This window comes from Leptodactylus fuscus, chromosome 8, assembly GCF_031893055.1.
Source record: "Leptodactylus fuscus isolate aLepFus1 chromosome 8, aLepFus1.hap2, whole genome shotgun sequence".
NCBI classification, from domain to species: domain Eukaryota; kingdom Metazoa; phylum Chordata; class Amphibia; order Anura; family Leptodactylidae; genus Leptodactylus; species Leptodactylus fuscus.
In genome coordinates this window covers 59,694,660-59,721,902 of record NC_134272.1, presented here as the reverse complement: position 1 = coordinate 59,721,902, position 27,243 = coordinate 59,694,660, and the positions used below count along the sequence as shown (strand labels likewise).

Here is a 27,243-nt window from a genome sequence, read left to right as displayed (position 1 = left end):
CATTACAATGTTTAATATGTTCACATGTACTATTGACCAATTCGATATACTTCTAAAACACTGGGTACACATGGAGGAGAACATACGGTATACACTCCAGAATGTTACACTTCCGCTCCAGATTCTGCCTGTCTTCCTGCTCTGCCTCCATCTCCTGTCCCAACATGCTTTCATCTTGGGAATTTGCTTTCTTTCCACGAGGACAACGGACAACACCTAAAACCAAATTTGTTAAAATTCCATTACAAACACAGAGTAACACTTCTAGAGATCTAGGACATTGTGAACATGGCTTACCTAAAGGGGTATTCAGACATACAAACTGCAAATCAAACCAAAAATTCTCCACATCTTGAAAACTTTCTAAAGTATAGGAGCGCCTCTCAAAAGGATGACTTGCTTGTGCAATATTGTAGTGGGGGTCACAAGTCGTCGTATCAACAATGGTTGCATTTTTCCTCACAAACAGAAATACCTTAGAGAGAGAGAAGGAAAGAAAAACAGCATGAAACTACAATTCTGTGACACCCTCCATCAAACCCTACACAGAGTGAAGAACTCCACAGTCTACAATCCTTTACTGGTTTCAGCCCCAGTTAATACTGTAATCTGATAACGTTCCCCTTATCCAAAAGGTTAAGTCATTACACAGTCTGATACTGGGAGAACAGATTGGACAGTGTATAGGGACCTGACCCCACAAGAGACAGAATGGGAACCACCAATTGTCAATTTATACATTGACAAGATACTTCTAGTCTTTAAAAGGGATCCTATCATTAGAATTCCTTTTTTTCTCCCTAACACGTAGGAATAGCCTTAAGAAAGGCTATTCTTCTCCTACCTTTAAGTGTCTTCTCTGCGCCGTCATTCAGTAGATATTCTGTTTTCCGTCTTTACGTAAATGAGGCATCCCCAGTACTGCGAGAGAACTCTCCAGCACCGCCTCCATCTTCTTCAGGAACTGGCCTCTACGCGTCGTCTTCCAGGCTTGGCTTTCAATCTTCTACGCATGCGCAATCGGCTCTGCCATTTTTTTGTGGCCACTTACTACAAGAGCTCGCGCATGCGTAGAAGATTGAAAGCCAGGCTGGAAGACGCGTAGAGGCTGGTTCCTGAAGAAGATGTAGGTGGCACTGGAGAGCTCTCTCGCAGCATTGGGAACTCCCTCAGTGCTGTTTGAGCACTGAGGACCACCCCAGTGCTGCAAGAGAACTCATTTGCATAAAGACGGAAAACGGAATATCTGCGGAGCGGCGGCGTGGAGAAGACATCTAAATGTAGGAGAAGAATAGCCTTTCTTAAGGCTATTCCTACATGTTAGATAGAAAAAAAGGGATTCTAATGATAGTATCCCTTAAAACAGTGGGGCAGATTTACTAATACTGTCGTAGTGACTTACTAATAGTGATTTATCAAAGTAATGCTGATTGATAAATCAGATGTATCAGTAGGCCGTCTAGTTTAACATCATATTTTTTTTTTTTTTTTATTTCTGTCTTTTAGATCCTCTTGCCATTGCTAGGAGGGAAGAGTATGGGAAAAGGTAGTGGTTCCCCCTTCCTTCCAGCATTTTTTTTTCCTATGGATGAAGATAAACACTTAGTTTGCCTGTCGTGCACGCAGGAAATTACAAGCACACAAACGCATGAGAGTGCCCGAAGCGCTGAGGACAGCATGAATCTCAGGTGAGTCCCCTAACAACAAGCATCTAAGGTAATCTTCGTTACTTGGAATTCATTTAATACTATGAGTACCCTTATATGTTTTGATGATGTTTGTAGGGTTTTTTAAACCATGACGATGTTTATGTTTTGGCGTGGATTAGACACACCCACAGACTGAGGTCCGGGCGGTGCTATTCCAAACAATTATTTATATATATGTGTGTGAGGTGTATTGTTGGTAGCGCTGTATTTTTATGTAGATTGTCAGCCCCACATAGGGCACACAATGTACTTTTTTTTTCCCTATCAGTATGTCTTTTGTAGTATGGGAGGAAATCCATGCAAACACAGGGAGAACATACAAACTCCTTGCAGATGTTGTTCCTGGTGGGATTCGAACCCAGGACTCCAGCGCTGCAAGGCTGCAGTGCTAACCACTGAGCCACCATGCTGCCCCGTTTAGTCTTTACACTTGTCACCACCAGAATTACTTTCAGCTCTAGTTTTCTGTGTTAAGGAATATTCTCTCAAAAACTGTAATGGGATTGCTCGAGATCTATGCATAAGCATTAGACAGCAATGTTACCATACCTGATCTTTGTCTTGAAATTTTTCAGTTGGGCCAAATTGTAGTAAACCCATGCAGTTTAATTTTTGCAAACCTTGAAAAACTGAGAAGACATATCTCCTGGAAAAAAAAAAAAGTGACAGCGATAAAAAAGGTAGGAAGACAAAACAGGCTCATTTCTTTACATTGTGTATTTTAGTTTTTATGACTCATATGCTATTTAGACACCAGTGAGCACCGGAAGTTCTCAGCGAACACCGTCTCTCTCCTCTCTCTGCTGTGTGTGTGTGAGAGCAGGGAAAAGAGTCAGCAGCAGCCTGTGCTGTACACATAGCAGACAGTGCTTGCTGAGAACTTCCGGAGCTTGCTGGAGGCTAATCAGCATATGAATAAAAGCGGGCCCATTCAAAAAACTACTGAGGGGATTAACAATACAAAAGGTATGTGTGGAATAGCCTTTCTAAAGGCTATGCAAATATATTTTAGTTAAAAATTACTTTTCCCAATGATAGAGCCCCTTTAATTCTTCTGGTGCTAAAAGGTAGAAACCATCAAACAGATATTAGCACACACCTTTTATACAGCAGCTGCTGTCGTATTGATCTGGGCAAATATCGAATTAATGTGTGTTTTTTGACTGGATCATTTAAATAGTCCTCAAGATTTTCAACCTGAAAAAAATAGATAAATTATGTTTTGGTTAACCTCAGACAAATATGCGCAACAATAGGGGGAAAAAAACCTATATAAAGTTAGCAAAACAATATTCTATGCTATAGTAGTGCAGAAACTGAAATATAAATTAAGATTTACAAACATGTGCCATAACTCCATTGATTTAAAGGGGTTGTCCCATCACAAGCATCCTATCTATACTGCTGGTTTATGTGGATTTGAGACTTTCCCTAAATACATTGCTTTATCAAAACTGCTTCACTTCATTGTTTACACTGCGTTTCCATAACCATGGGCCTGGGATGAGCTTATCTCCTTAGCAACACAAGTGAAGTAGCTCCCTGCTCTCAGGGAGGAAGGAGTAGCTGAGTGGGGGAGCATCTTGTATTTCTGAGCTCTTTATCTTCTGCTCTTCCAGTTATCAGTCGGTTAATTGAATTTTGAGATAGGGAGTCAGTTACCTCTGTATATAAATACAGACCTAAAACGGAATTTATTGCAAGCTGACTCAAATCCAGCTCTGCTACATCAGTTGCTTTTTATTTTTTTTATGAATTCTTTATTTAAATATAAACAAAAACAAATACAACAAAGAGGCAGGGCAAGGTTGAAGGACCAACCCAGCCAGACTCGGGACAGATGAAAGCATGACCAGTATGAACGGGAATAATAAGGGAAATAGCCAGGGGAAAATCAAAACAAGACAAAACACAGCAATTATAATACAACCATAATATGGAGAACCAGTGAGGAAGGGGAAAAGAAAAAAAAAAAAGGGGGGGGGGGTAGCAGAAAGAGAAGAGGGGGGGGGGGACCCAGGGCTCTGGGATCTGCTACATCAGTTTCATATTGTGCATCTTCCAGTGATATTGTGCTAATTTATTTACAACCATCCCTCATTACTTACTGCAAACATGTCCTGCTATGAAGAGAGATAGCAGAGCTTTGCCTGGGAGATAGCAAGTGAAACCCCGCCCACCAGTGTACCAAGAAAACCAGGAAGTGAACAAAGCATACCGCATGCAGGTTGCTGAACAAGCCAGTTGGGAATACCCTTTTAAGGGGTGCCCCCAGACCCTGCATCTATAAGACTATTGTTATATCCTGTGGAGTTGGGAATGTCCCTTTAATGACTTGCCATATTCAGTATGTCTCTGCAGCAGTAAAATTGTAGGTTCTGACTAAGCTCAGAACTAAATGACATAACCTGTAAGTCTAATAGTTTGGTCCACATAGCTTTACTGATGTGCACCTGACAATAAATACATTAAGATGTTCAAACATTACTTTGTGAATACTAAAGGATCAGTTTGATAAGTTGTAACATGGTAGCATTTTAGGGCTTGTTTTACAGCTGCAAAATTCTGGCCAACTGTGGATATCAAGAATCAACCTTAGGCTCGGTTCGCATTTGCGTTCAGGGATTCCTTTCTCCTCTCTCCATGAAAATTGCGGAGACTACAACGCTGCAAGCAGGACCATTCTCTCCACATTTTTTGTGTGTAAATCGAGCGGAAACCACACAAACCTCAGTATAGTCTATAGGGTCTGTGGGTTTCCTAAGATAAACACTTTTTTTATGTGCATTAGGCTTCCGCTCGGGGGTCCCCAAATGAACCCCTTGAACGGAAACCCCATTCGCAGATGTGAATCAAGCCTTAGATCAGCATTTGTTTCTATACTGAAAGAGATTGTGATCAAAACATGAACATAAAAATGTGGCCGCATTACAGTTGTAATTCTGGTTGTGTGAAAATAATGTAGCCTTAGTTCTGAAAGTAGGAGATACTGTAGACTCTCATGTCCATCAGAAAATCTGTCTTCATCAGGAGTACAGCTTATCACGGCCTTCTGATTTATTATATAGAACTTATTTCTTTTATTTCTTTTAGCAGTGACACCAAACAGAAGCGCCCACATAAATCACTGAACCACCTTCTGTCTCTGTCCATGTTACTCCTCCTCGCTGCTGGGGACATCTCTCCTAACCCCGGCCCTCCTTCCTTCACTAACTCTTCTTCCTGCACACATAGAAGGCCTACAAACCTCATCAATATTTACCGTGTTCCTTCCCCTCATCTCTCCCCTGTCTCCTTTAACTGCTCTCTCTGGAACGCCCGCTCAGTGTGTAACAAACTAGAATATATTAATGACTTATTCCTTAGTAAATCCCTCGGCCTGCTCGCCTTTACTGAAACTTGGATCCAGCAGGCAGACACTGCCTCCCCTGCTGCTCTGTGTCATGGTGGCCTACAATTCTCACATACCTCTAGGCCTGACAACAGGCAGGGTGGTGGGGTAGGCTTACTCCTGTCCCCACAGTGCATTTTTCAGTCCATTCCCCCGGTCCCCTCACTCACATTCTCCTCATTTGAAGTCCATGCTATCAGACTTTTCCGGCCACTCTCCTTACGTGTAGCTGTGATCTACCGCCCACCTGGCTCACCCTACCAATTTTTGGACCACTTTGCTTCTTGGCTTCCCCACTTTTTATCCAGTGACATTCCTACCCTCATCATGGGTGACTTTAACATCCCTATTGCCCCCCCTCACTCCCCGGCTGCCTCACAGTTTCTCTCATTAACCACTTCTCTTGGTCTCTCACAATGTTCTTCTTCCGCCACACATATAGACGGTAACACGATTGATCTAGTCTTCCATCGACTCCTCACAGTCTCTAAATTTTCTAACTCTTCTCTGCCGCTTTCTGACCACAATCTTCTATCTCTCACCATCAGTGCTCTCTCCCCTTCACAAGACGCCCCTATCCATCACACATATAGGAACTTGCGTGCTATTGACACCCAGCACCTCTCAGATACTCTACAGTCCTCCCTGTCCCCCATCTCTTCAATCTCCTGTCCCAATCTGGCCACCAGTCACTATAATGATACCCTCAAAAATGCATTGGATGAGGTTGCTCCCCCCTCCACTCGTAAAGTCCCACATAGGAGGCATCAGCCCTGGCACACGCCACAGACACGATTTCTTCAGCGCTGCTCTAGGTGTGCCGAACGTCTATGGAGAAAATCACGCTCACCTGCAGATTTCCTCCACTTCAAGTTTATGCTTAAAACATATAGCTCTGCCCTTTACCTTGCCAAACAAGACTATTTCACCGCCCTCATCTCTTCTCTCTCCAGCAACCCTAAAAGGCTTTTTGAAACCTTTCACTCCTTACTCACACCCAAGGTGCAGACGCCATTCACAGACCTTAGTGCTGATGACCTGGCCATGTATTTCCATGATAAAATTGATAAGATCCATCAGGAAATTACTGCCCAAGCCCCAGGTGGCATTGACTCCCACACCTACGATAGTACTGATCCCCTCACCAGCCGCACTTCAGACTGTCCATTCTCATCTTTTGAACCTGTCACAGAAGAGGAAGTTTCCCAGCTACTTTCTTCATCTCGCCCCACAACCTGCAGTAGTGACCCCTTCCCCTCACACCTTCTCCAATCTCTGTCCCCTGCTGTCACTACTTACCTTACTAAAATATTTAACCTCTCTCTCTCTTCTGGAATCTTCCCATCCTCCTTCAAGCATGCTGTTATAATCCCGCTACTGAAAAAACCCTCCCTGGACCCATCCTGTGCTGCTAACTATCGACCCGTCTCTAACCTCCCCTTCATCTCTAAACTTTTGGAACGCCTGGTTTATTCTCGGTTAATCCGTTATCTCTCTGCTAACTCTCTGCTTGACCCCTTACAATCTGGTTTCCGCGCTCTGCACTCTACTGAAACAGCTCTCACAAAAGTCTCTAATGATCTACTAAAGGCTAAATCCAATGGTGACTTCTCTCTTCTTATTCTTCTGGACCTCTCTGCAGCTTTTGACACTGTTGACCATCAACTTCTCCTCACTATGCTCCGCTCAGTTGGCCTCAATGACACTGCGCTCTCCTGGTTCTCCTCTTATCTCTCAGGCCGCACTTTCAGTGTATCATTTGCGGGCTCTGTTTCCTCCCCTCTTTCCCTTGCTGTTGGGGTTCCTCAGGGCTCGGTCCTCGGCCCCCTGCTCTTTTCTCTCTACACAGCCCCCATTGGACAAACCATCGCCAGATTTGGCTTCAGGTACCATCTTTATGCTGATGACACCCAATTATACACATCTTCCCGTGACATCACCCCTGCACTCATTCAGAACACCAGTGACTGTCTCTCTGCTGTCTCTAATATCATGTCCTCGCTCTATCTGAAACTAAATCTCTCTAAGACTGAACTACTACTGTTTCCACCATCTAACAGATCTGTCCCTGATATATCCATTGCAGTCTCAGGCCTTACTATAACTCCTAGGCAGCATGCCCGCTGCCTTGGGGTCATATTTGACGCAGACCTTTCCTTCACCCCTCATATTGAATCACTCGCACGTTCATGTCACCTCCACCTCAAAAACATCTCCAGAATACGCCCTTTCCTTACCAGAGATACACTAAAGACACTTATTGTCTCTCTGATTCATTCTCGCCTTGACTACTGTAATTCCTTACTAATCGGTCTTCCCCTCACTAAACTCTCTCCTCTACAATCTATTCTGAATGCAGCGGCCAGGCTCATCTATCAGGCTAGACGCTACAGCGATGCCTCCGGTCTGTGCCAGTCGCTACATTGGCTGCCTATTCATTATAGAATAAAATATAAAGTTATTACTCTCATCCACAAGGCTCTCCATAATGCCGCACCTCCCTACATTTCTTCCCTCATCTCTGTCTACCGCCCAACCCGTGCTCTCCGCTCACTCAATGACCTAACACTTACATCCTCTATTATCAGAACCTCCCATGCTCGTATACAAGACTTCTCCCGAGCTGCACCACTTCTCTGGAATGCTCTACCCCGGACAATCAGATTAACTCCCAACTTCTACAGTTTCAAACGCAAACTAAAGACGCATCTTTTCAGACAAGCCTATCACAATTCCTAATGCACAAAATTGTCTGAACACTGTATAAGCAATGCCGCCCCTGCTACCTCTTGTGTCACCCTCTCTACCTCATAGATTGTAAGCTCTTTTGAGCAGGGCCCTCAGTCCCATTGTGTGAAATGACGTTCTTTGTTATGTATGTCTGTATCTGAACCCTATAAATTGTACAGCGCTGCGGAATATGTTGGCGCTATATAAATAAAATGTATTATTATTATTATTAACTTTATACATTATTATTACCTTGTAGCTGACTTGAACTATTTGAATGAAGATGGAGAGTGGTAGACATAGTAGGATATCGCTGACAAGAACCCAGCCGGTTCCATATTCAGAGTGTATAGTAGCAGGTGGCACACACCTCACCCATGACACTTCATTTACATAGACTGAAAAAGAAGCAGAACAATATAGAATTTAATAGTGATCAGGCATTCTAGCAGATTACCATTCAGCTGCAGTGGTGCTGTATACAAAAGGGACAAACACTGACCCGATACAAAGTCATAGAACAAAGGAACACATGTAGAACAGTCAATACAGTGCTACACAATACCTGTCTCTGGGGTTTGCTCTGATCCTTGCTCTGATACATACTGTGCCATTTCATCAGTATTACTGCTTGGATGTGTTTTAGGATCCATGTCTGTAGTGCTCTCAGTAGGACTGTCTTGTGGCATGGTATTTTCCCATTGAGCAGCATGCTCACTACCTGTATTGTTATCAGGCAGTCTGTCCTGCTGTTGTGCTTTGTGGGATGGATGACCATATACAATATACCACAGAAACATGTGGGTTATTTTTAAACGTGGCATTTTTGGAAGGTACCCAAGTGTACGCCCCAATCCAGGAACTGTGAAAGGAAAATACAAAAATGTCAATCCATTAAAAGAAGAAAAAAAAAAAATGTCTCCTAACAATATAATTTGAAAACATGAAAGCGTACCTGTCATATATCAATAGTGCAAATAAAGGTAAACTTTTAAAACATACTTTATTAAAGAAAAATGCCTGCTACTTCCATTATTATTAATGTTCTCATCATTCTCTGCATTTAGTGATCCTGTCTTCACACAGACAGATCAGTTTACAAAGAAGTCTATAGAGAGTGTAGGGAAGGAGACAGCAGAGACAGACATGAGTCTATAGCATGTAATGAGATCATTTTCTTACAACAGAGAAGGATAATAATGTACTCGATAATCCATCTGTATTGTAAGATAAAACTGTCCCTGTATAGTGCTAAGGGGTCTCAAAGAGGTTTAACAGGACTTTAAATGTACTTATGTGTCCCAGGTTATTGCAGCTGATAGACCGGGAGGATTCCAGCCACGTCATGACCACTGGGTCATGTGATCTGAAGCAGCTTTCAGCCTCAGGGGCACTAACAGTTCATTATACCACATGGAGGCAATTAATCGAGTATTACCTCATTAAGTCTCACCCCATATAAAGGATAATGCTCTTTATTGCCCCTTACACATTACATTATACAGTACATTCCATCAGGTGATCCACTAACTTTTCTGTTGTACCTTTGTAATCTAACGTATTTGGGCACCTTGTATTGACCCTACTTGGGAATTCTGATCACATCTATCACTGTTTCCACCGGGTTATAACAGTAATGGAAAATGAAAAACTACAAACTGTTTAGTCATAAGCTAAGAACATAAACAGCATACCTGTAACAGGATGGTAATTCTTTAACTGTGTCACCTCCATGGGGTCAGTTTCTTTCAGTGGATGGCCCGAAGTGTCACTCGGAGATGCGCCATGTTTTTCTTTTAGCTTGTCTTTAGACTGATCATCCATATCTGCTCTGCCATGTGCCAACTGTCCTACAGGTGAACGAGCCCTGTACAATGTCAGAAAATGAAACAGTTAATATTTAATATATTTCCTGCTGCTCTCCTCCAACTTCTACTGGAGGCTCCTGCTCCGGACAGTTGTCTTACAGCCTTTCACGAGATATGGCTGCACTCCAAACACACATTGGAAATATTTCTTTCCATGAGTTTTGCATTTCTTATTGGTGTTCTTTTAACTTTTATAGGAGGGTATTGTAGGCATGTGCTGTGACCTATGTAAAGGTCACTGGCAGGGAAGCCGTGAGCGGTGACTATTACCTATCATGACTGGTGTGATCCTGGGTTGCCATAATTGAAACCTGCCTTTCATAATGAGAATTAAATAACTACTGAATAGTTATCTGTACAGAACACAAATGGTCAATTTACTGTCCAGTTTAATGAATAGGGTGAAAAAAAAATCTACAAGCATTGTTTTCTAGTGACACTGCATATAAAAAAAAAACAAAAACATAAAAACTTGATTTATAATCAACAACAGGTAAGGGCTCGTTCACATCTGCGTCCCGGTCTCAGTTATGCAGGTTTCCGTTTCCTGCCCGAAACTGGACAGGAGACTGAAACCGCGGCAAAACTGTTTTTTTTTTTTTTTTTTTTACTGGGCATAGTCGGACATGCAGGACTTTGTGTCCGGTTAAAAAAAAAAAACTGTTTCGCCACGAAGAGCACAAAACGCTCACGGTCGGACACGGTCTGTCAGGTTTCCGTCTTCTGTTGGCAGAAGGCGGAAACCTGAAAACGGAGATCGGGTGCTGGTGTGAACCCAGCGTCATTTACAGACCATACATTTCCTATCAGCCAAACTAATGTATTTATTTTTATATTTCCAGTCTCCCATTCTGCTGGACTAGATAGGGAAAACTATTTAACAAAACAAACAAACAAAAAAAAAAACATTATAGCCCTCAAAACTGGATGCATGAAAAAGCTGAAAATGTACCTGGTCCTGAACCAGGAAAAATAGCCCAGACCTGTAGTGGTTAACATATACATTCTTACTTAGCAATCCTGCCTTAAATAAGCTTCTTCCTTGTACTTTCACTTACCGATTCCCTGAAGTAGAATTTGATATGCGAAAACGTATTTGTTCGATGGCGCTCTTCACTAAAGGATCATTTGGATTAATAGATGGGTGCACCACAAACTCCACCTGTCAAAATCATATTCAGCAACTTTTAGTAAAGATTACATGAAATGTGTCAGAGAATATCTTTTATCAGCAAATAGAAAAGCATTGTCTTTTTCTTTAGAATGAAGTATACAGCTAGAAATAAACTGCACTATGTAACACACTGCAGATTCTCCCTTCTATACCAACTATGACAACAAATTCCATATCCACATTAAAGAAGCAAGCTCACTACCCCTCCCTGGCAGGGGTACACAGAGAATGAGAGCAGGCAGACAAATCATGGGGAGATATAGTTTGTTTGCCCATTTGCTGCATGCAAATGACAGTGATACAAGTAGCAGCAAGTAAAATAAAGCCAAGCAAAGGGTGCAGTGAGGATTTAGCAATACAGTGGATGTATTTGCAGTCAATTTTTGGAAGCTGCACAACCCCTTTAAAGCCCCTTTCAACTAATTTGCATAATAAAATGTTGACTTTAAAGAAAATAGACCTGCAATGCAGAATAAGAAAAGCATCTTGAGATGGGATCAAGCAACTCTACCAAATACTGTCATGAGCGCCATACCAAATTTCCTGCTGACAGATTGCCATTAAATTCTATATGATGGACTGTTCCACACAGGCCCACTACAGGGGCAGACAAAATCTTCTGTCACTGACTACCGCTGATAACACAGTTATAATGAAGGTGTTCATACAGCTCAGCCTCTGGTACTATAGATTTCTAGTCTCTTTGGATTATTTAGAACATACGCTGGGTTCACACCAGCGTTCGGTCTCCGTACTCAGGTTTTTGACTTCTGCCGGCAGAAGACGGAAACCTGTAAGACCGTGTCCGGCCATGAGCACCGGTGAGCGTTTTATGCTCTCTGCAGTGAAACAGTTTTTTTTAAAACCGGACATAAAGTCCTGCATGTCAGACTTTGTGTCCGGTTAAAAAAAGAAAAAACGGTTTCACCGCGGAGAGCACAAAACGCTCACCGGCGCTCACGGTCAGACCCTTTTAAACCCATTCAAATGAACGGGTTTGAAAAATGCCTGCCAGTTTCCGTCTCCTGCCCAATTTTGGACAGGAAACGGAAACCTGAAAGCGGAGACCCCAGGCGCAGATGTAAATAAGCCCATAGAAGGGAAATTGCACTGCCCTCCAGCAGGTAGATGTAGAACAGTCTGTAGCTGAACGTGTTGATGCATTATGGAACGGATACCATTGCAAAGAGAAATATATAAACCAAGATGTCTGATCAGGAGTGGAGGAAATGCTGAAGTGGCAGACAGACAGGTGATGGGGGCAGGGAGGGAGAAAGGGTTTTGCTGCAGTGCTTCAGCATTTAGACAGTCTGCTCCTACAAAATCTTGGGGGGAACAGACAGTATGGGATCACACCTACTAGATATTGTGTATTTGGTAAAAGGGTTAGCCATCTATTAATATTCATGAAATCCTCAGTTAAGCCTGTTAAAATTAGGATGGGTACACACACAGAACCATTCCCTAAGAGAGAGGCAGACCCATGTGTCACCAGGATCCACAGCGCAGTTTAATGAAGCTTCCAAATAAAACTTCCAAACAATAGCTATTTTTAGGATATGTCTGTACTCATGACCAACCCTCAGCTCAGACTAGATTACTATGGGAATTGTGAACACACCTTTTTGCTGATTCCATCTTGCACGACCACAGTATGGTACAGTCTAACAAGTCCTTCTTTAGAAAGCCTCTGGACCAACCTCCGGATGGATTTTTTGCAACATTTTGTAGAAACTCCTTCCTGTCTCTCTTGCTCTAAAATCATTTTCTGAAGACTGCAGACAAGGAAAATTCAAAGTTAACCAGCATGGTCATGAACTATGGTTTACCATCAAAGTAACAAGCAATTTGGCCGAAATATTTGATAAGACATTCAAAAATCATACTGAATGAGAAAACAATCTAATCAATCCCCAAAATAACCTGTGCCCCGTCTCTAACAAAAGCAGTATGTATCATAGTAACTGCCAAATCTATCAATAGTCAGCTCAAGTTAGTAGTCCAGGATTAGTAAACTAAATATAAAGTGGCCGAACATGGTCCTGCTCCTGAAACAAAATGAAAGGTTGTGTTAGTTTATTCATTGCTACCATTTACAGTTTACTCCTAGTGGATAAAATTCATTCCACGGTCATGTGACAGACGGACACAGGTGCACAGCTCGTTACCGTCCCTGTACAGTAATCAGAGCTCGGTCCTGTAACGAGCTGTGCACCTGTGTGTCCGGCACGTGACCACGGACTGATTTTTTCTTCTATCCACTGGAAGTAATCAACAATGACAAAAAGTAGCGATCTACGAAATAGTTTGGAAATTGATACTGAAAGTATATTGGAAAATTGTATAACTTTTCATCATGGAAACAATAACATTTATTTGCTGAAACTGGACAACCCCTTTAAGCAGATCTTTAACTCCAACCCTGAATAGCACCTTAAACCTATATCTGATATAATGGTTATTTAAAGGGGTTGTCCCATCACAAGGATCCTATCTATACTGGTTGTTAATGTGGATGTAAGACTTTTCCTAAATACACTGCTTCAGCAAAACTGCTTTGTTTGTCCATTATCTTACTTTATTCAATTCATTGTTGACACAGCCCTGACTTAGCTGCTCATGAGTCAAGTGATGTATCTGCTGCTCTCAGGGGGGAGGGAGGAGGGGCTAAGTGCAGGGAGCGAGCCTGTTTATCTAGCTATTCCTGTGTCTACACCATGTGACCTAGGTCCTGCTCTCAGATAGAGGAGAGGAGCTGCTTTCATTTCTTCTGTTCTCCCAGTTATCAGGCTAGCTAATTCAGTTGTGTTCATTATGGCAGAGACAGGCAGTCTCTGTATGTAACACAGAATGGAGTTGCTGCTGCCTGTACTTCATAGTCCAATATGGGTGGGCGGAGCTACATGTGAATTTGGGGCGGAGCTAAACGGCAGGTTGCATGTGAAACCCCGCCCACCAAATGATGCAAGAAACCAGGAAGAAAGAAGATTTTACAGCAGTAAAGACTGGTGAGTATGCGACGTGGGAATACCCCTTTAATAGGTGAAGTATGGTCAGTGTTTGGGGACAACATACGTTGTACTCCTATAGATTTAGCATGGCCTTTTTCATGAACTAACTTTGGTCTTGATTTATTGGACTACAGGTTGACAGAGTTAACGTTCCTGTGACTTCCTTTCAATTTGCATAGATATTGTATAACACCAACCTGCTGCCCAATATAGAAGCAACATATAACAGAGGATAAGAAGCGGAGCTCTAATATATAGGTTTATATATCACTTGACTTGAAGCTGGATATTTGGGTAGAATCCAGAGTAAATCCTAACAGGACTCCTAGGAGAGACAGTAAGAGTCCTGACTACTCCAAGCACACACAATGATTGACAGATTTGTCCATACACGCAACAACACAAGGAAAACTGTCAATCAGCCTGTGTGGGTGGGCTAAACAGGACTCCATGTCACTCCTAGGAGTCCTATCAGGATTTACTCTGCTTTTCACACAAGTTTATATCACAGAAATCACCTGACAGGTTCACCTTCAAACCTGGGGAGTCAAATTTAAGTTAGTACAAAATTAACAGTTTGGGGTAATATTCTCATTTCATTCATTCCTTCTTATCTTTGCTGTATTCCCATTTAATCTGGCAAACAGGTTAGCATTCAATATTTCTGAGAGTCTGACAGAAGCAGCAGAATAAACCATGTCATATTACGTGAACAAGCTCTCCACTAGTCGCAGATTCTTCACCGCTTCCACTATTATGTTTCTTCTCTTCAAGAGACGATAGGTTTCACGGGATTTCTCGAATGTTCCAGGCTTACTAGATTTTTTACCATTTTTGCCTTCGTTATCCTAGATTTAATCAAACAAGGGAATCGGTTAATAAGTTCAAGTTTTGGAGTTAAAAAAGTGCAGATTGACCACATGCATGGTGTATTTTTTTCTTATCTGACCTCCTGTATTTTTATGTAGTTTTCACACTGGATATTACATAATATTTGTCAGCTTTGCTGTATAAGGTGAGACAGAATGGACTATGGAAAATATAGCAAGTTTTCACTAAAAGATTTTTCCTGTATATAAATATTACCATTGTGTACTTGTTTATGATACCGCCTGGTGGTTTTAGTTTCTCTCTCAGAACACCAACCTAATTATTTTCATTTATTTTGCTTACTTATATAGCGCCATCATATTCTGCAAAGCTTTACAGACATTGTCAGAGTCACAGTCCCATACTGGGATCTACATTCCCTCTCAGTATATCTTTGGTGTGTGGAAGGAAACCAGAGTACCTAAACCCACGCAAACATGGGGAGAACATACAAACTCCTTGCCAAAGTTGTCTTGGTTGGCTTGAACCTAGGACTCCAGAGTTGCAAGGTAACAGTACTAACCACTGAGCCACCATGACTCTGCAATGGCCTTGAGACCCAGGGGGTAGTACTTAGCTACTGAGCATGTGTGATCACTATGTTCACTACCTGGACAAATTAGGGCTCATTCACGCTGCGGAAAATTTTTCCGCCGTGTGTTTTTTTTGGCACGGCTAGCCGCGACGGGATGCCGATGCAGTGTATTGGCAATCCGTTGCAGTATCCAGCTCCAGGAGGGTGTCTCGAGCCACGGATGCTATGGCTGACTCTAACGGTGGAAATCGTGGCAAGATAGGTTATGTCGAAAAAAGCGAGCAGCTCCCATGAAGTCTTTATTAACACCTGCATTGTGGTGCTGGGGGATAAGATTACACACACCACTATAGGGAGTCTGTGGCAACAAATCTCCAAATCATACCAGCCCCAGTGCATAGAGAGCACCATCATTCTTTTACATAGTCCAATAAGATGTGCCATTTCCTTGAAAAAGCCATTCTTAGAAATATGCAAATGAAGCTATAGTGTAATTACATGAGCAATATGATTATTTAGTAAGATATGTTCCAAGCTTTATTTTACCTTTTGTTAGAATAAGAAGGAGCAAACAAAATTCTTAAGAAATGCCCCCAACAAAAATAAAGACTCACCAAAACCTCAATTACAGAGACTTCGTCGTCATCCTCATCGGCAGACTGTACTGAGAATGCAGACAGGTTGGATTCTAACTGGAAGCTGTCCAAACTACAGTCATTTTCAGACACAGGCATTCTGTCTACGTCCAAGGAAGAAGAGCGTTTAAAATGAACTCTGGATAGACCTGAAATGTCAACGTATTATGCAATTTTAGTATTTTTACATTTGATAGTTCTCTAAATAAATTAGCCTAAAGGAAACCTGTCAGCAGCAATTCTCACCCCAAAGTGCCACCAGTACCTTGTAAAAGCAGCTACAGAACATCAAAATAATCCAGTTCTTATGATCCAATGTTATCTAAATGTGGAGAAAAAAAACCTTTATCCAATTTGCAAATTAATTTTATAAAGTCAGGGAAGGAAATAGTCAAGCTATAATGTCAAGTTCTCCAGGCCTACAAAGAGCTGCTGAGCCTTAAAGGGATTCGATCATTAAAAAGCAATTTTTTTGTGACTAACACATAAAAATAGCCTTAAGAAAGGCTATTCTTCTCCTACCTTTAGATGTCTTCTCCACGCCACTGTTCAGTAGAAATCCCAGTTTTCTTCGGTATGCAAATGAGTTCTCTCGCAGCACTGGAGGCGGTCCTCAGCACTCAAACAGCACTGGGGGTGTCCCCAATGCTGCAAGGCAAATCTCCAGCAACACCTCTATCTTTTTCTGGAACGCCCTCTCCCCATGTCTTCTTTCGTCCTGGATTTCAATCTTCTAGGCATGAGCAGTCGGCTCTGCCATCTGGCCTCAGGCAGAGCCAACTGCGCATGCACCGGCCACAAGAAAATGGCCGCTTACACCAGCTTACTGTGTAAGTGGCCATTTTCTTGTGGCCGGGCATGCGCAGTTGGGTTAGCCCGAGGCCTAGAAGATTGAAACCCAGTACGGAAGAAGACAAAGGAAGAGTACAGAAGAAGATGGAGGCAGCGCTGGAGAGTTCTCTCGCAGCATTGGGAACATCCCAGGGCTGTTTGAGTGTTGTGGACCGCCCCTAGTGCTGCGAGAGAACTCATTTGCATACTGAAGAAAACCCGGATTTCTACCGAACGGTGACATGGAGAAGACATCTAAAGGTAGGAGAAGAATAGCCTTTAAGGCTATTCCTACGTATTAGTCAGAAAAAAATGGTATCCAATGATAGGGTTCCTTTAGCAGATATCACATAGTACAGTAGACTTGCAGGCTCAGGACTCTAGAGCACGTACAGAAAAAGCCAGAAGGTAGGGCTGGGCAATTAATCATAAAATAACCAAAAGTCAGTTTAGTTAACCAACCCGAACTTGCGCTCATTGATTATATCAATTATTTTGCATCCATGCCATCCTGTCTCACATTACTAATGGCTAAAAGATATGACACTAACAGTACGCTATCCAACCTGGATCAGGGATATGTGAGTAACCAAAATTCAGTGGCATATAAAAGCGGAATGTTAACTGTGATTTTGGTCACACTCTCACAACCCTACCAGGGAGTATACACTATAGTTTCCCAGCTATGCGAGATTTGGAAATAGAAACGTGGTAACCACCCTGTACTCGATCAGCTCAGAAGATATTTATAGGCCTGGAGAGTTTGGCTTTATAGTTTGATTCTCTTACTCCTGACAAACAAATGTGGATATTGAATAAAAGTTGCTTTTCTCCACATTGAGACAACCCATAAGAAGGGATCACTCTGATACTCTGCAGCTGTTTTATAAGGCACGGATACTGGTTTGGTGTGTGAACGGCTAAACTCACTTTAAGGGTAGAAATAATATATCTCTTACTTTTTGATCCACACAGAGGAGTGCTTGTAGTGGCTGCACTACTCAAAAATGAACAGGTTTCTCCAATTCTAGGCCGTTTGTTGCTTTTCGATTCCTCCTGGTCATCCTCTGATGTCTGAGGTTCCTCTGATGGTTTGTTTTCATGAGATGGATTTCTGTCATCTCCAGCATTTTGAGAAAGTGTCAAGTTAAGCATGGACAACTTCTCACTTTTTGCTTTTTCCTCCAGAAACTGTCTGCGTAACTCACTTTCCTCAACAAACACATGAGAAATAAACTTAGTTGTTCTTTGACGCCCTTCATCTTCCATGAAACCCTAAAAGGAACATACATTCTATCAGGCTAGAATTTACATATAAACAGCCGTAAGTCACTGCGTTCGGTAACCTGCAAACAATTTCTCTTTTTAGTTAGCAACGTTGCCAATTTATTTATTTTATACAATTTTATTCTATACAATCAAAAAGGGCAGGGATAACAACAAAATAATCGATGCAGTGTAATAGGGAGGTTTTGAATTTAGTTTAAAATATTAGAAAAAGACAAATGAGTCATTGCCCCCTAAACCGCTTCAACACCCCCAATTTTTTTCTGGGCCCTTTACCGCCCCCTGTAGGCCTCCAGAATCCACAAGTGGACTTTATCACCCACTTTGAGAAAGACTGCTCTAATGTAAAAGAAAAAAAAAACAAAACATCACAACATGTGACTGCTGCAGGGCAACACGTTGGCTCAGTGGTTAGCACTGCAGCCTTGCAGCGCTGGAGTCCTGGATCCGAATCCTGCCAAGGACAAAATATCTGCAAGGAGTTTGTATGTTTTCCCTCTGTTTGCGTGGATTTCCTCCCATACTACAAAGACATACTGATAGGGAAAAATGTACATTGTGAGACCTATAAGGGGCTCACAATCTACATTAAAAAAGAAATAAAAAAAACCAAAAAACAAAAAAACAACCAACAACATGTGACTGCTGCAGCCAATCACTGGCTGTAAAGATGACATGTTGACAGCACTGCACTTACTATTGTGGTGAGGGAATGGCTGCAGAAGTCACATAGTTGTGACAACACATTATTAGTGAAACAGGAAGAACAGAGACTGGCAAAGAATCAGCAAGTAACACTCCTTTCGTTATTTTAAATCCTTGTAAGCATAAAAAAATCCTGCGGGTGGACCACCACTTTAAAAGGTTTGTCCAAGGAGTTTAACTGTACTTACATCCTCTGAGGTTTATTCCATGCTCGACCTGGGAGTCCCAGGCTGGTTCTGACTCTGGGTCATGTGATCAGACCCTACACCCAGGTCTCTCCAATTGTGTGACAGGTATGATCTATGCTATGGGGCTGGTTTTACTATGGTCTGCCAGCCCCCTTAGCACAGGTAACTAAGTAACTGTGAAAACGGGAGAAGAGGGACCAGGTGAAGCAACCCAGGGGCTAGGCACTGATTTTTTGCCTTCCCCTGGATCAACACTGTAGGGGACTGTAGGGTTATAGGTTGGACTTGATGGACTAATGTCTTCATCCAACCTCATTTATGTAACTGAACAAGTGCAAACATCTCACCTTAATAAGCATGTATCTCTCTAGTAAACGACACAGCATTCTGGCTTCCAGCTTTCCCACGTTCATTGCCACTTTGATCTCTCTTTGGGAAATTCCTTTAGTGCCTCGATTTTCAACTGCAAAATTTTTTTTAAAAATTAAAAATTCAACAGAATTGAGCTTGGCAACGTGACCAATGGATGTGATGTCACTGTCATGAGAAGAGGAAGCGGAGCTCACACAAGGTCAAATGGTTAAACGATGGGGTTCTTTACACATCTAATATTCTATGTCTGAGGATACGTCATCAATAGACTCCTGGAAAACCCTTTTACGTTTTTATGACTAAAGCAATATTTCACAGTTAGAAATGTTACATTATAAAAAGGTAACTTTATTTTTTTTGGTGCAAAGTAAAGGTACCCTCACATGTAGGCGTTTGCTGTGGATTTGGGGATGGATTCTGCCCTTGAATCTGCCTCGTATTGTTCTTAATAGGAGTTAGAGATCGCAGCAAGAACTATGTATTCCCTGGTCCTACAGTCTATAATATCTGAAATTCGGATTATTTATCATTAGCATATGAGCAATAATACATACTGAGTTCATAGGTTTGGGTTAACATATCCTTCTCATAAATTATATCTACTGGAAGGATAGTTTTCATATCTTCCTCATCTTCATCATCGTCTTCATCTTCTTTTCTCTTATATTCTTTGACAAGCTTCATACAGCGGACCATTATGTCAGTGCCTATCAAAACACAAAAACCACTATTACATATTCTGCACTTGCGCATTTTACATTTTCAATGTGAACATGGCAGTAAAGTATAAAGACTTGTTATAAAAGCTCAGGAATGTTATTAAAGGAGTTGTCCCATAACAAGGATCCCATCTATACTGCTAGTTTATGTGGATATAAGACTTTTCCTAAATGCATTGCTTTATTAAAACTGCTTTGTTTGGCCCGGACCACCGGCTTATCTGCCCAGTCCCCAAGTGACATAGCTGCCTGCTCTCAGGGAGAAGGGAGGGGCTGAGTGCTAGAAGCAGCTCTGAGCTGTGTATGTCTAAGAAGTAACGGAGCTCCTGAGATAGGGGAGGGGGGGAGGTGAGAGCTCCGGGATTTCTGAACTCTATCTTCGGCTCTTCCACTTATCAGCCCGTTTAATTGAATTTGGCTGCTAAGGGCTGAGATAGGGAGTCCGGTACCTCTGTATGTAATGCAAACTGACTCAAATCCAGATCTGCTATATCAGCTTCATACTGTGGTAATTAATTTACAACCAATCTCTCATTACTAATTGCAAACATAGCAGAACAAGTGAAACTCCGCCCAGCAATGTGCCAAGAAAACCAGGAAGTGAAGAGAGCACACAGCCTGCACGTTGGTGAACAAGGATTATGGGAATACCCCTTTAAAGTTATCCAAATAATATTTGTATACTACATACAGAGAAAAAAAAAACGGATAATAATTCCTACCTCTCTTAGTCTTACGGTGTTCTACAAGAGGCTGAAGCTCATACAATGGTAAAGAAATTATTTTCCCAATTCCGGCATTTGCCATATAGTGGTAAAGCCTCTTAAAAAGTCGATCGGACACACCCTTGAAAGGAGGAGAAGAAATCAAGTCACACATCAAAGTATTTAAAGGAAAAATAAAGCTTACCAGAACATTCCCTGCACTGGATAGGCCTATTAGTCCAGGTCTGGGAGGACATCCCTCAGGAGACGATCCATAACCTCATCAGGAGCATGCCCAGGCGTTGTAGGGAAGTCACACAGGCACGTGGAGGCCACATACACTACTGAGCTTCATTTTGACATGTTTTAAGGACATTACATCAAAGTTGGATCAGCCTGTAGTGTGTTTTTCCACTTTAATTTTGGGGGTGACTGCAAATCCAGGCCTCCATTGGTTAATAAATTTGATTTCTATTGATGATTTTTGTGTGATTTTGTTGTCATCACATTGAACTTTGTACAGAACAAAGTATTCAATGAGAATATTTCATTCATTCAGATCTAGGATGTGTTATTTGAGTGTTCCCTTTATTTTTTTGAGCAATGTAGTATATTATAGTATAATAATCCTGCAAAGAGCCCAAACATTAGGCAAAGGCTTGAACAGCAATTCCCTAATACATTAATAGAATTAGCGCTACTATTTACAGCAACCTATACTTTTCCCTTCATGCACTCTGTGCTTGCATTTTCCAGGGCATATGATGGGATAGTATACATCAGCATATCTTTTTTGTGTACGCTTTAAAGATAGTACGTTGCTCTTTCCTATACAGATAGAAGATGTCTAGTCATTAAACATACACCTTGCTGTATGTTTTTTTTTATCCCCAACTATATGTCTCAATTGGAAGTGTATGCAACTATATGCCTAGACCATGGCTTATGTTGCAGACCTCAATGTTAGGTATACGTCAGGGAATCCAAAAATAGTAAAAAACTGGCACAACTGCAACTGCCATTCATCATGTTTTAAACAGAGTATTTTGATGTTGTTTTTTTTGTCTTTCCCTTTTGTGTGATTTTTTTCGCTTTTAATATTTCATTAAAAGTAAATTTTTTACTTCCACATGGCTTAGCAATTGTGCCAGGTTTTTACTATTTTTGAATTTCTACTTTGTGCTCCTGTTGGACACGAGAGGTTTTCCGTGCACCTCAAGTCTGGTGGACTATTGACTACACATGGTGAGCTGAGCTGAAAAATTCCCTTTTTGTGGCATATGTCAGGGAATACTTCCAGTATATACCTTAGACAAAAGGAGAAATGAGATGTTACCAGAACCATAGACATATGCATTGTTTGGGAAGTATATATTCATCTGAAAATTATCAGTAACATTACCAGTTCTTCTCGAAGATTGACCAAACTTGCTGTCTGATTCGGACATTCACTTAACAACTGAGAAGTCTTCTCCGACAGCAAATCATATTTATTCCTCCTAGAGATGTGAAAAGGAAAATAAATTAAGACAACCATAAGGAAAGATAAACATTAATCTGTAATGCATAATTGTGTACACGTACATCATACGCTCTGACAAAATGCGAATCTGGCAGTGAGTGATAAGTATCAGCCATATTCCCTATGGTCAATAGCGACTGCCACATCTAAAGCATTTGTCTGCCTATCATTGTGCTGAAAGCAAAGTCTCTAGGTAAGTGATCTGTAAAATTAAAGTAATTTGGATTGCATACAAAAAACATGAATAGAAATTAATCAACCCATTACCCATTATCCTAAACTGGTACTGACAGAAATTACAACCCTTCCCACAAAAAAACAAGCCCTAATATTAAAAAAAAAATAAAAAAATAAAAAAAATACACAAATGGTCCGGTAAAATATTTTTAGTTGAAAAGCCTTGTTTTGTAGAGTTCACGCTTCATAAGGAAGGATGGAACACACCTGTCCACATGAAACCGCTTTAGCAGGAGAAGCAGTGAATGTTGTTGACTTCCATTAGAAAGCCTGATCAAATAGGTCTGCATTGTGATGAGGCCGTTCTTATCCAGCACACGTCGGAGGTAATGGACCTTCCCAGCATCCACTCTAAAATATAGGAAAAGAAGAAAAGTAATTACCATATTCAGTAAGCATTCAACCTATAGCACAGATATTGGCATGGCCTATAGCACAGATCTACAGCAGCTTGTAGCTAGGGTACATTTGTATTTCGGGTGCATAGCCCAGCAAGAAGATGGGGTAAAAGCGTTAGGAGGCATGAGTTTTGTTGGTACATAGTATGTCAGAGAGAAATGTGTTAAGACCGGCATTCACTTACTTAAATGTACCCTGCAGGTCCTTCTGAATTTCTCCTTGCCATCGTGATCTCCCTATTCTCTCGAGAATACAGTAAGGATAGCCTGGTAGCTCTAGTGAAGGATCCACTTCCCATCCAATCAAAGCCCGATAGCGCAAGGCCTGGGAGCCGACAATCACAAGCTTCATCCCCCATCTAAAAAAAGAAGAATTATGGACATTTAATGCAGCATGAAAAAGTATGTAATCCAATAGGTAGAGCTGAAGGGGAAGGGCATGGAGGAGGGGGGGGGGGTCCACTTCAAATGGCTATATCTCTGGTTTTATACAATCTAAATAAATGATTCCGGTATCACAAAACAGTGGATTCTGATTGAAGCTAGAAATATCGCTAGTTAAAAACTTCTGCCTAGAAAACTGCAATTCCCAATAGTTTTTTTTAACTAGTGATATCTCAGGTTATATTACAGCTAGTACTGCAAGCTTGGCAGCATATTAATACTGAGAATCTCAGCTTTCTTGTGATGCCAGGAGTTTTCTAGGTGGGATAAACCTGAAGATACAGCCACTTAAAAGAAGCTCTGGACTAATTGGTTCGTTCAACTCTAGTAAAAACTCAGTTAAAGGGATTCTACCATTAAAAATCTTTTTTTTTCTCAAGACGTTGGAATAGCCTTCAGAAAGGCTATTTGTCTCCTACCTTTATCAGTTGCCTTTGCACCGCCGTTCGGTAGAAATACCGGTTTTTACCGGTATGCAAAGGAGTTCTCTCGCAGCACTGGGGGCGTCCCCAATGCTGCGAGAGAACTCTCTCCAGCGCAGCCTCCATCTTCGTCAGCAGCGTCTTCGTCTTCTTCCAGTGCAGGTTTCCGACTTCTAGGCCCGGGCACAGCAGACTGCGCATGCCCATAGGTCACGCGAAAATGGCCGCTTGCACAGTATTGTAAGTGGACATTTTAACGTGGCATGTGGGCATGCGCAGTCTGCTGTGCCCAAGGCGTAGAAGTCAGAAACCTGCACCGGAAGAAGAAGATGAAGAAGACGCTGCTGACGAACGGTGAATGATACTAATAAGTCTCTGTTCACATCATATGTGTTCGAAGCTTCAGCTATAAGGACTTTTCGCTATGGTAAAGGCATACAGTGACATACAGAATTCATTGGCTCCCATTGTTAGAAGATCCACAGTATCACAAACTATATGTTTTTCTTTTTACTGTACATATTTGTATGGAACATCATATATTCCACTAATCCATAACATAAAAAGTATACTGATGTGTACAGGCGCAATGGAGGTCAAATGGACTTGGCTTTAGCCTCTATTGGTGCATGGATGCCTATATCAGTGTTTTTGTGTATATGCCAAATGTAGGCTCCAAACAGGATGGATATAAAACAACCTAAGTGAAGTTTTTCCTCTTTTGAGGGGACGAGGAGTTAACACCTGAATGTGTGCGGGATCCTAAATGGGAAAAGCTAGAAGTGAAGAGATGATATCTGAGGGCCCACCATGATACTCACCGATCAATAGCACCTTCACATGTGATAGACTCACTCCTTATAAGATCAGTAACTAAAGTACGCTCTTGAAAATACTGGCACGAGCCCTGTATGCCATTTTTATTTTCTGTAACGGGGTGAAATGGATATATGTCTTCAGTGGAGGAGCCACCTTTAACTTTAAGGGAATAGGACTCAAAATCTTCCTCATCATATCTGAAAGAAAACATGACAGTAACATGAGAAATTGTGTCATCACATTCACTGACCACAATATCTATGTGAAATATACGGAAGACACTTTGGGATGGGTTACCCCTTTATGTAGCCGCAAAAAATAAACTGGACAGATAAATACTCATATTTTCAGCTGACACTGTGCCAGATTTCATAAAGTGCCAAGTGAAACCTGCTGAGCATCTCTATAGGTGCGGCATCCCAGTGGACACGGCTTAAATGTTTTTGTATATTATGTCTTTAGCTATTGTATTTGTATTCTATCCCCTATCCAATGTGAACGTCACCGAATTTACACTGGATCAGGCTATTTCTGCACTGCATTGTGTACGGGCTCTTCAAGATTTCCACCTGTAGGATTTCCAGATGAAAACCTGTGACTTATACATTCAAAATATGGCACCAAGAGCCATACCTTATGCACAGGTTCTTTTGGTGCCATTAATTTCTGCACCAATATCTCCCCACCGTTAGAAGAGCCATTCTCACAGCAATGCCGCTGAGTTGTGAGGAACGCCCCCCCCCCCCCCCCCCCCCCCGATAGTACAAGTCTATGGATAAGTACTGTCAAGGGGGATGTCCCTCAAAGCCCAGCAATGACACAAGTTGGCTCTGTACACCGAGTAGTGGCCGTGTCGTGTTACTGCAACTCAGCACCTATTTGGCTCAGTCTGCTTCAAATTCCAAACACAGTGCTCCAAAAAGACGATTGTTGGGGGAGCCAGAACCCCTCCGATCTGATATTGATGACTTAACCTAAAGATAGGCCATCAATATCCAGTCATGGACAAATCCTTTAGGCCGGGGGCCCCAAGTGGCGTAAATGCCGCAGTGTTTAACAGTCCCTGAAAAGCACTAGTGAATCCCATCCACACACTGCAGAAAAATAAGTGCAGCAGAAATGATGCAATTTCCAAAATAGTCAATTTTTGCAAATCGCAGCATGTCAATTATACCTATGGAAATGCTGACGGTTTCCCTATTAGTATAATGGAAGCAGAAACTCCGCAGAGGAAAACTCATGTGGACTTTTTTGTGAAAAGCTCTGCGGGAAAAACTGGAAATGCGTTTCCGCCATAGTTTTTCATTGAGCTCTATGTCGCTCTGGCCTGCTATATGTGGAGCCTCAGCCTTATTAAAGTGAAGCTCTGGCTGACGTCCTCTTTGCCACACTGCTCAGGTGATGAACGCTAAATCTAAGCACATTCTGCAGGACAGTCGGGTGTACGGATTAACTGTTCAGTTGCAGAAATGTCTGCGACTGATCTTCCATGTGTGAATATAGCCTTATATGATGTGAAATTCTGACGTGACTGATGATGTCATCTGACTAGAGATACTAGATGAAGTCAAGAGAAATTGGGGAGGGGGTTGCGGATGCCACCCAGACTGATCGAGCAGATTTCAGTTCTTCCTCTATGCAGATAGTGAAAGGGAGCAGCCTGTGTGATGGAGACGCTGCCACTCACCTGTTCACGATCACTAGAGGACGCCTCTCAGTGGGGAGCTCGTAAAACTGCACCTCAGGATGAGCCACAAGTGACTGCCATATCAGCTGCTTAGTGGCAGCATCAAGTGAAAGCGGGAAAGCAGGAACCCGAGCCTGAAGCCGCAGCCATAGAGAAGGGATAGTGATCCCGTCCAGTCCTTCAAGGGCCACCTCATCCAGCACAGCCTCCAGCAGCTCCATGTCTCCGTCACTCTCCACTAAGATACATGTGAGCAGCCGCCTGTACTACTCTCCTACCAGGGAAGAACAACACCACATCTCCGCGAGCTCTCATTGGTCAGCAACTCTGCCTGAACGCTTTACAGTTCTATCACTAGAGGTCGCAATACAGACTCCTATCATTGTCTTCCTCGTAGCAGCCATTTTGCCGAGGATATTTCTACAAAGTGAAATACAAGTTAGGCTCTAAAATCATGGCGGATAACTTAGTTATAGCCTTCCTGACGTAAGGACAGCTCTTTGTAGAGACCATACGCTCTGACACTGGAAGCGACGTCCCTACGACTCTGAACGTCTGAGCGGCCAGTGGTGGCTGTATCTAAAGCCGCACTGTGATTGGCTCTTGGTCCAGGCCACACCTTCTAGGCGCTGCGGACGGACATCTGTGATTGGCTGAGGCAAGATCCGTCGTTTATTGGTTGTTTGCAACTAGGTAACCGGAGAAAACATTTGTGCACAAATAATTCGGTTTTGATGTGCGACAGCGGCTACTCCCGACATCTGCATCATGCACAGTAAGTGATGGGCGCGGTGCTGCTGGAGCTTGTAGTCGGGTCGGCGCAGTGACCACAGCTTTATTACCTGTGAGCAAATGTTATGGGAAAGCTTAGCCCAGTTCAAAAGTCTGACTACATGATAACAGGCTCAGAGATGTGACTAGATTGCAAACTGTTTGAGCTGTGGTTTGGCTTTAGAAAATAATCTGCCACATCACAGACAAGTCG

At 42.1% G+C, this 27,243-nt stretch overlaps 2 protein-coding genes across 3 annotated transcripts in view; one reads left to right on the top strand and one right to left on the bottom strand.

The window, feature by feature from the left end:
* The window catches only part of GTF3C1 (general transcription factor IIIC subunit 1), a 45,832-nt gene extending 19,258 nt beyond the window's left edge, over positions 1-26,574 (bottom strand). For both annotated transcript variants that reach the window (XM_075286006.1, XM_075286007.1), the window contains exons 1-20: positions 26,259-26,574; positions 24,574-24,768; positions 23,072-23,245; positions 22,696-22,839; positions 22,132-22,228; positions 20,748-20,871; positions 19,861-20,013; positions 19,282-19,397; positions 17,714-18,029; positions 15,903-16,072; positions 14,592-14,731; positions 12,494-12,647; positions 10,757-10,860; positions 9,525-9,697; positions 8,396-8,692; positions 8,083-8,228; positions 2,809-2,906; positions 2,259-2,355; positions 298-475; positions 87-216 (exon numbers count right to left, since the gene is read on the bottom strand). In XM_075286006.1, the coding sequence (XP_075142107.1) occupies positions 87-216; positions 298-475; positions 2,259-2,355; positions 2,809-2,906; positions 8,083-8,228; positions 8,396-8,692; positions 9,525-9,697; positions 10,757-10,860; positions 12,494-12,647; positions 14,592-14,731; positions 15,903-16,072; positions 17,714-18,029; positions 19,282-19,397; positions 19,861-20,013; positions 20,748-20,871; positions 22,132-22,228; positions 22,696-22,839; positions 23,072-23,245; positions 24,574-24,768; positions 26,259-26,479 (3,227 nt within the window). In that variant the 5' untranslated portion in view covers positions 26,480-26,574. The remainder of the gene's footprint in view (positions 1-86; positions 217-297; positions 476-2,258; positions 2,356-2,808; positions 2,907-8,082; positions 8,229-8,395; positions 8,693-9,524; positions 9,698-10,756; positions 10,861-12,493; positions 12,648-14,591; positions 14,732-15,902; positions 16,073-17,713; positions 18,030-19,281; positions 19,398-19,860; positions 20,014-20,747; positions 20,872-22,131; positions 22,229-22,695; positions 22,840-23,071; positions 23,246-24,573; positions 24,769-26,258) is intronic.
* Positions 26,575-26,916: 342 nt separating this feature from the next.
* KATNIP (katanin interacting protein) overlaps positions 26,917-27,243 on the top strand; it is a 132,998-nt gene continuing 132,671 nt past the window's right edge. Inside the window, exon 1 of the mRNA XM_075286009.1 lies at positions 26,917-27,033. Coding sequence (XP_075142110.1) covers positions 27,027-27,033 — 7 coding nt within the window. The 5' untranslated portion in view covers positions 26,917-27,026. The remainder of the gene's footprint in view (positions 27,034-27,243) is intronic.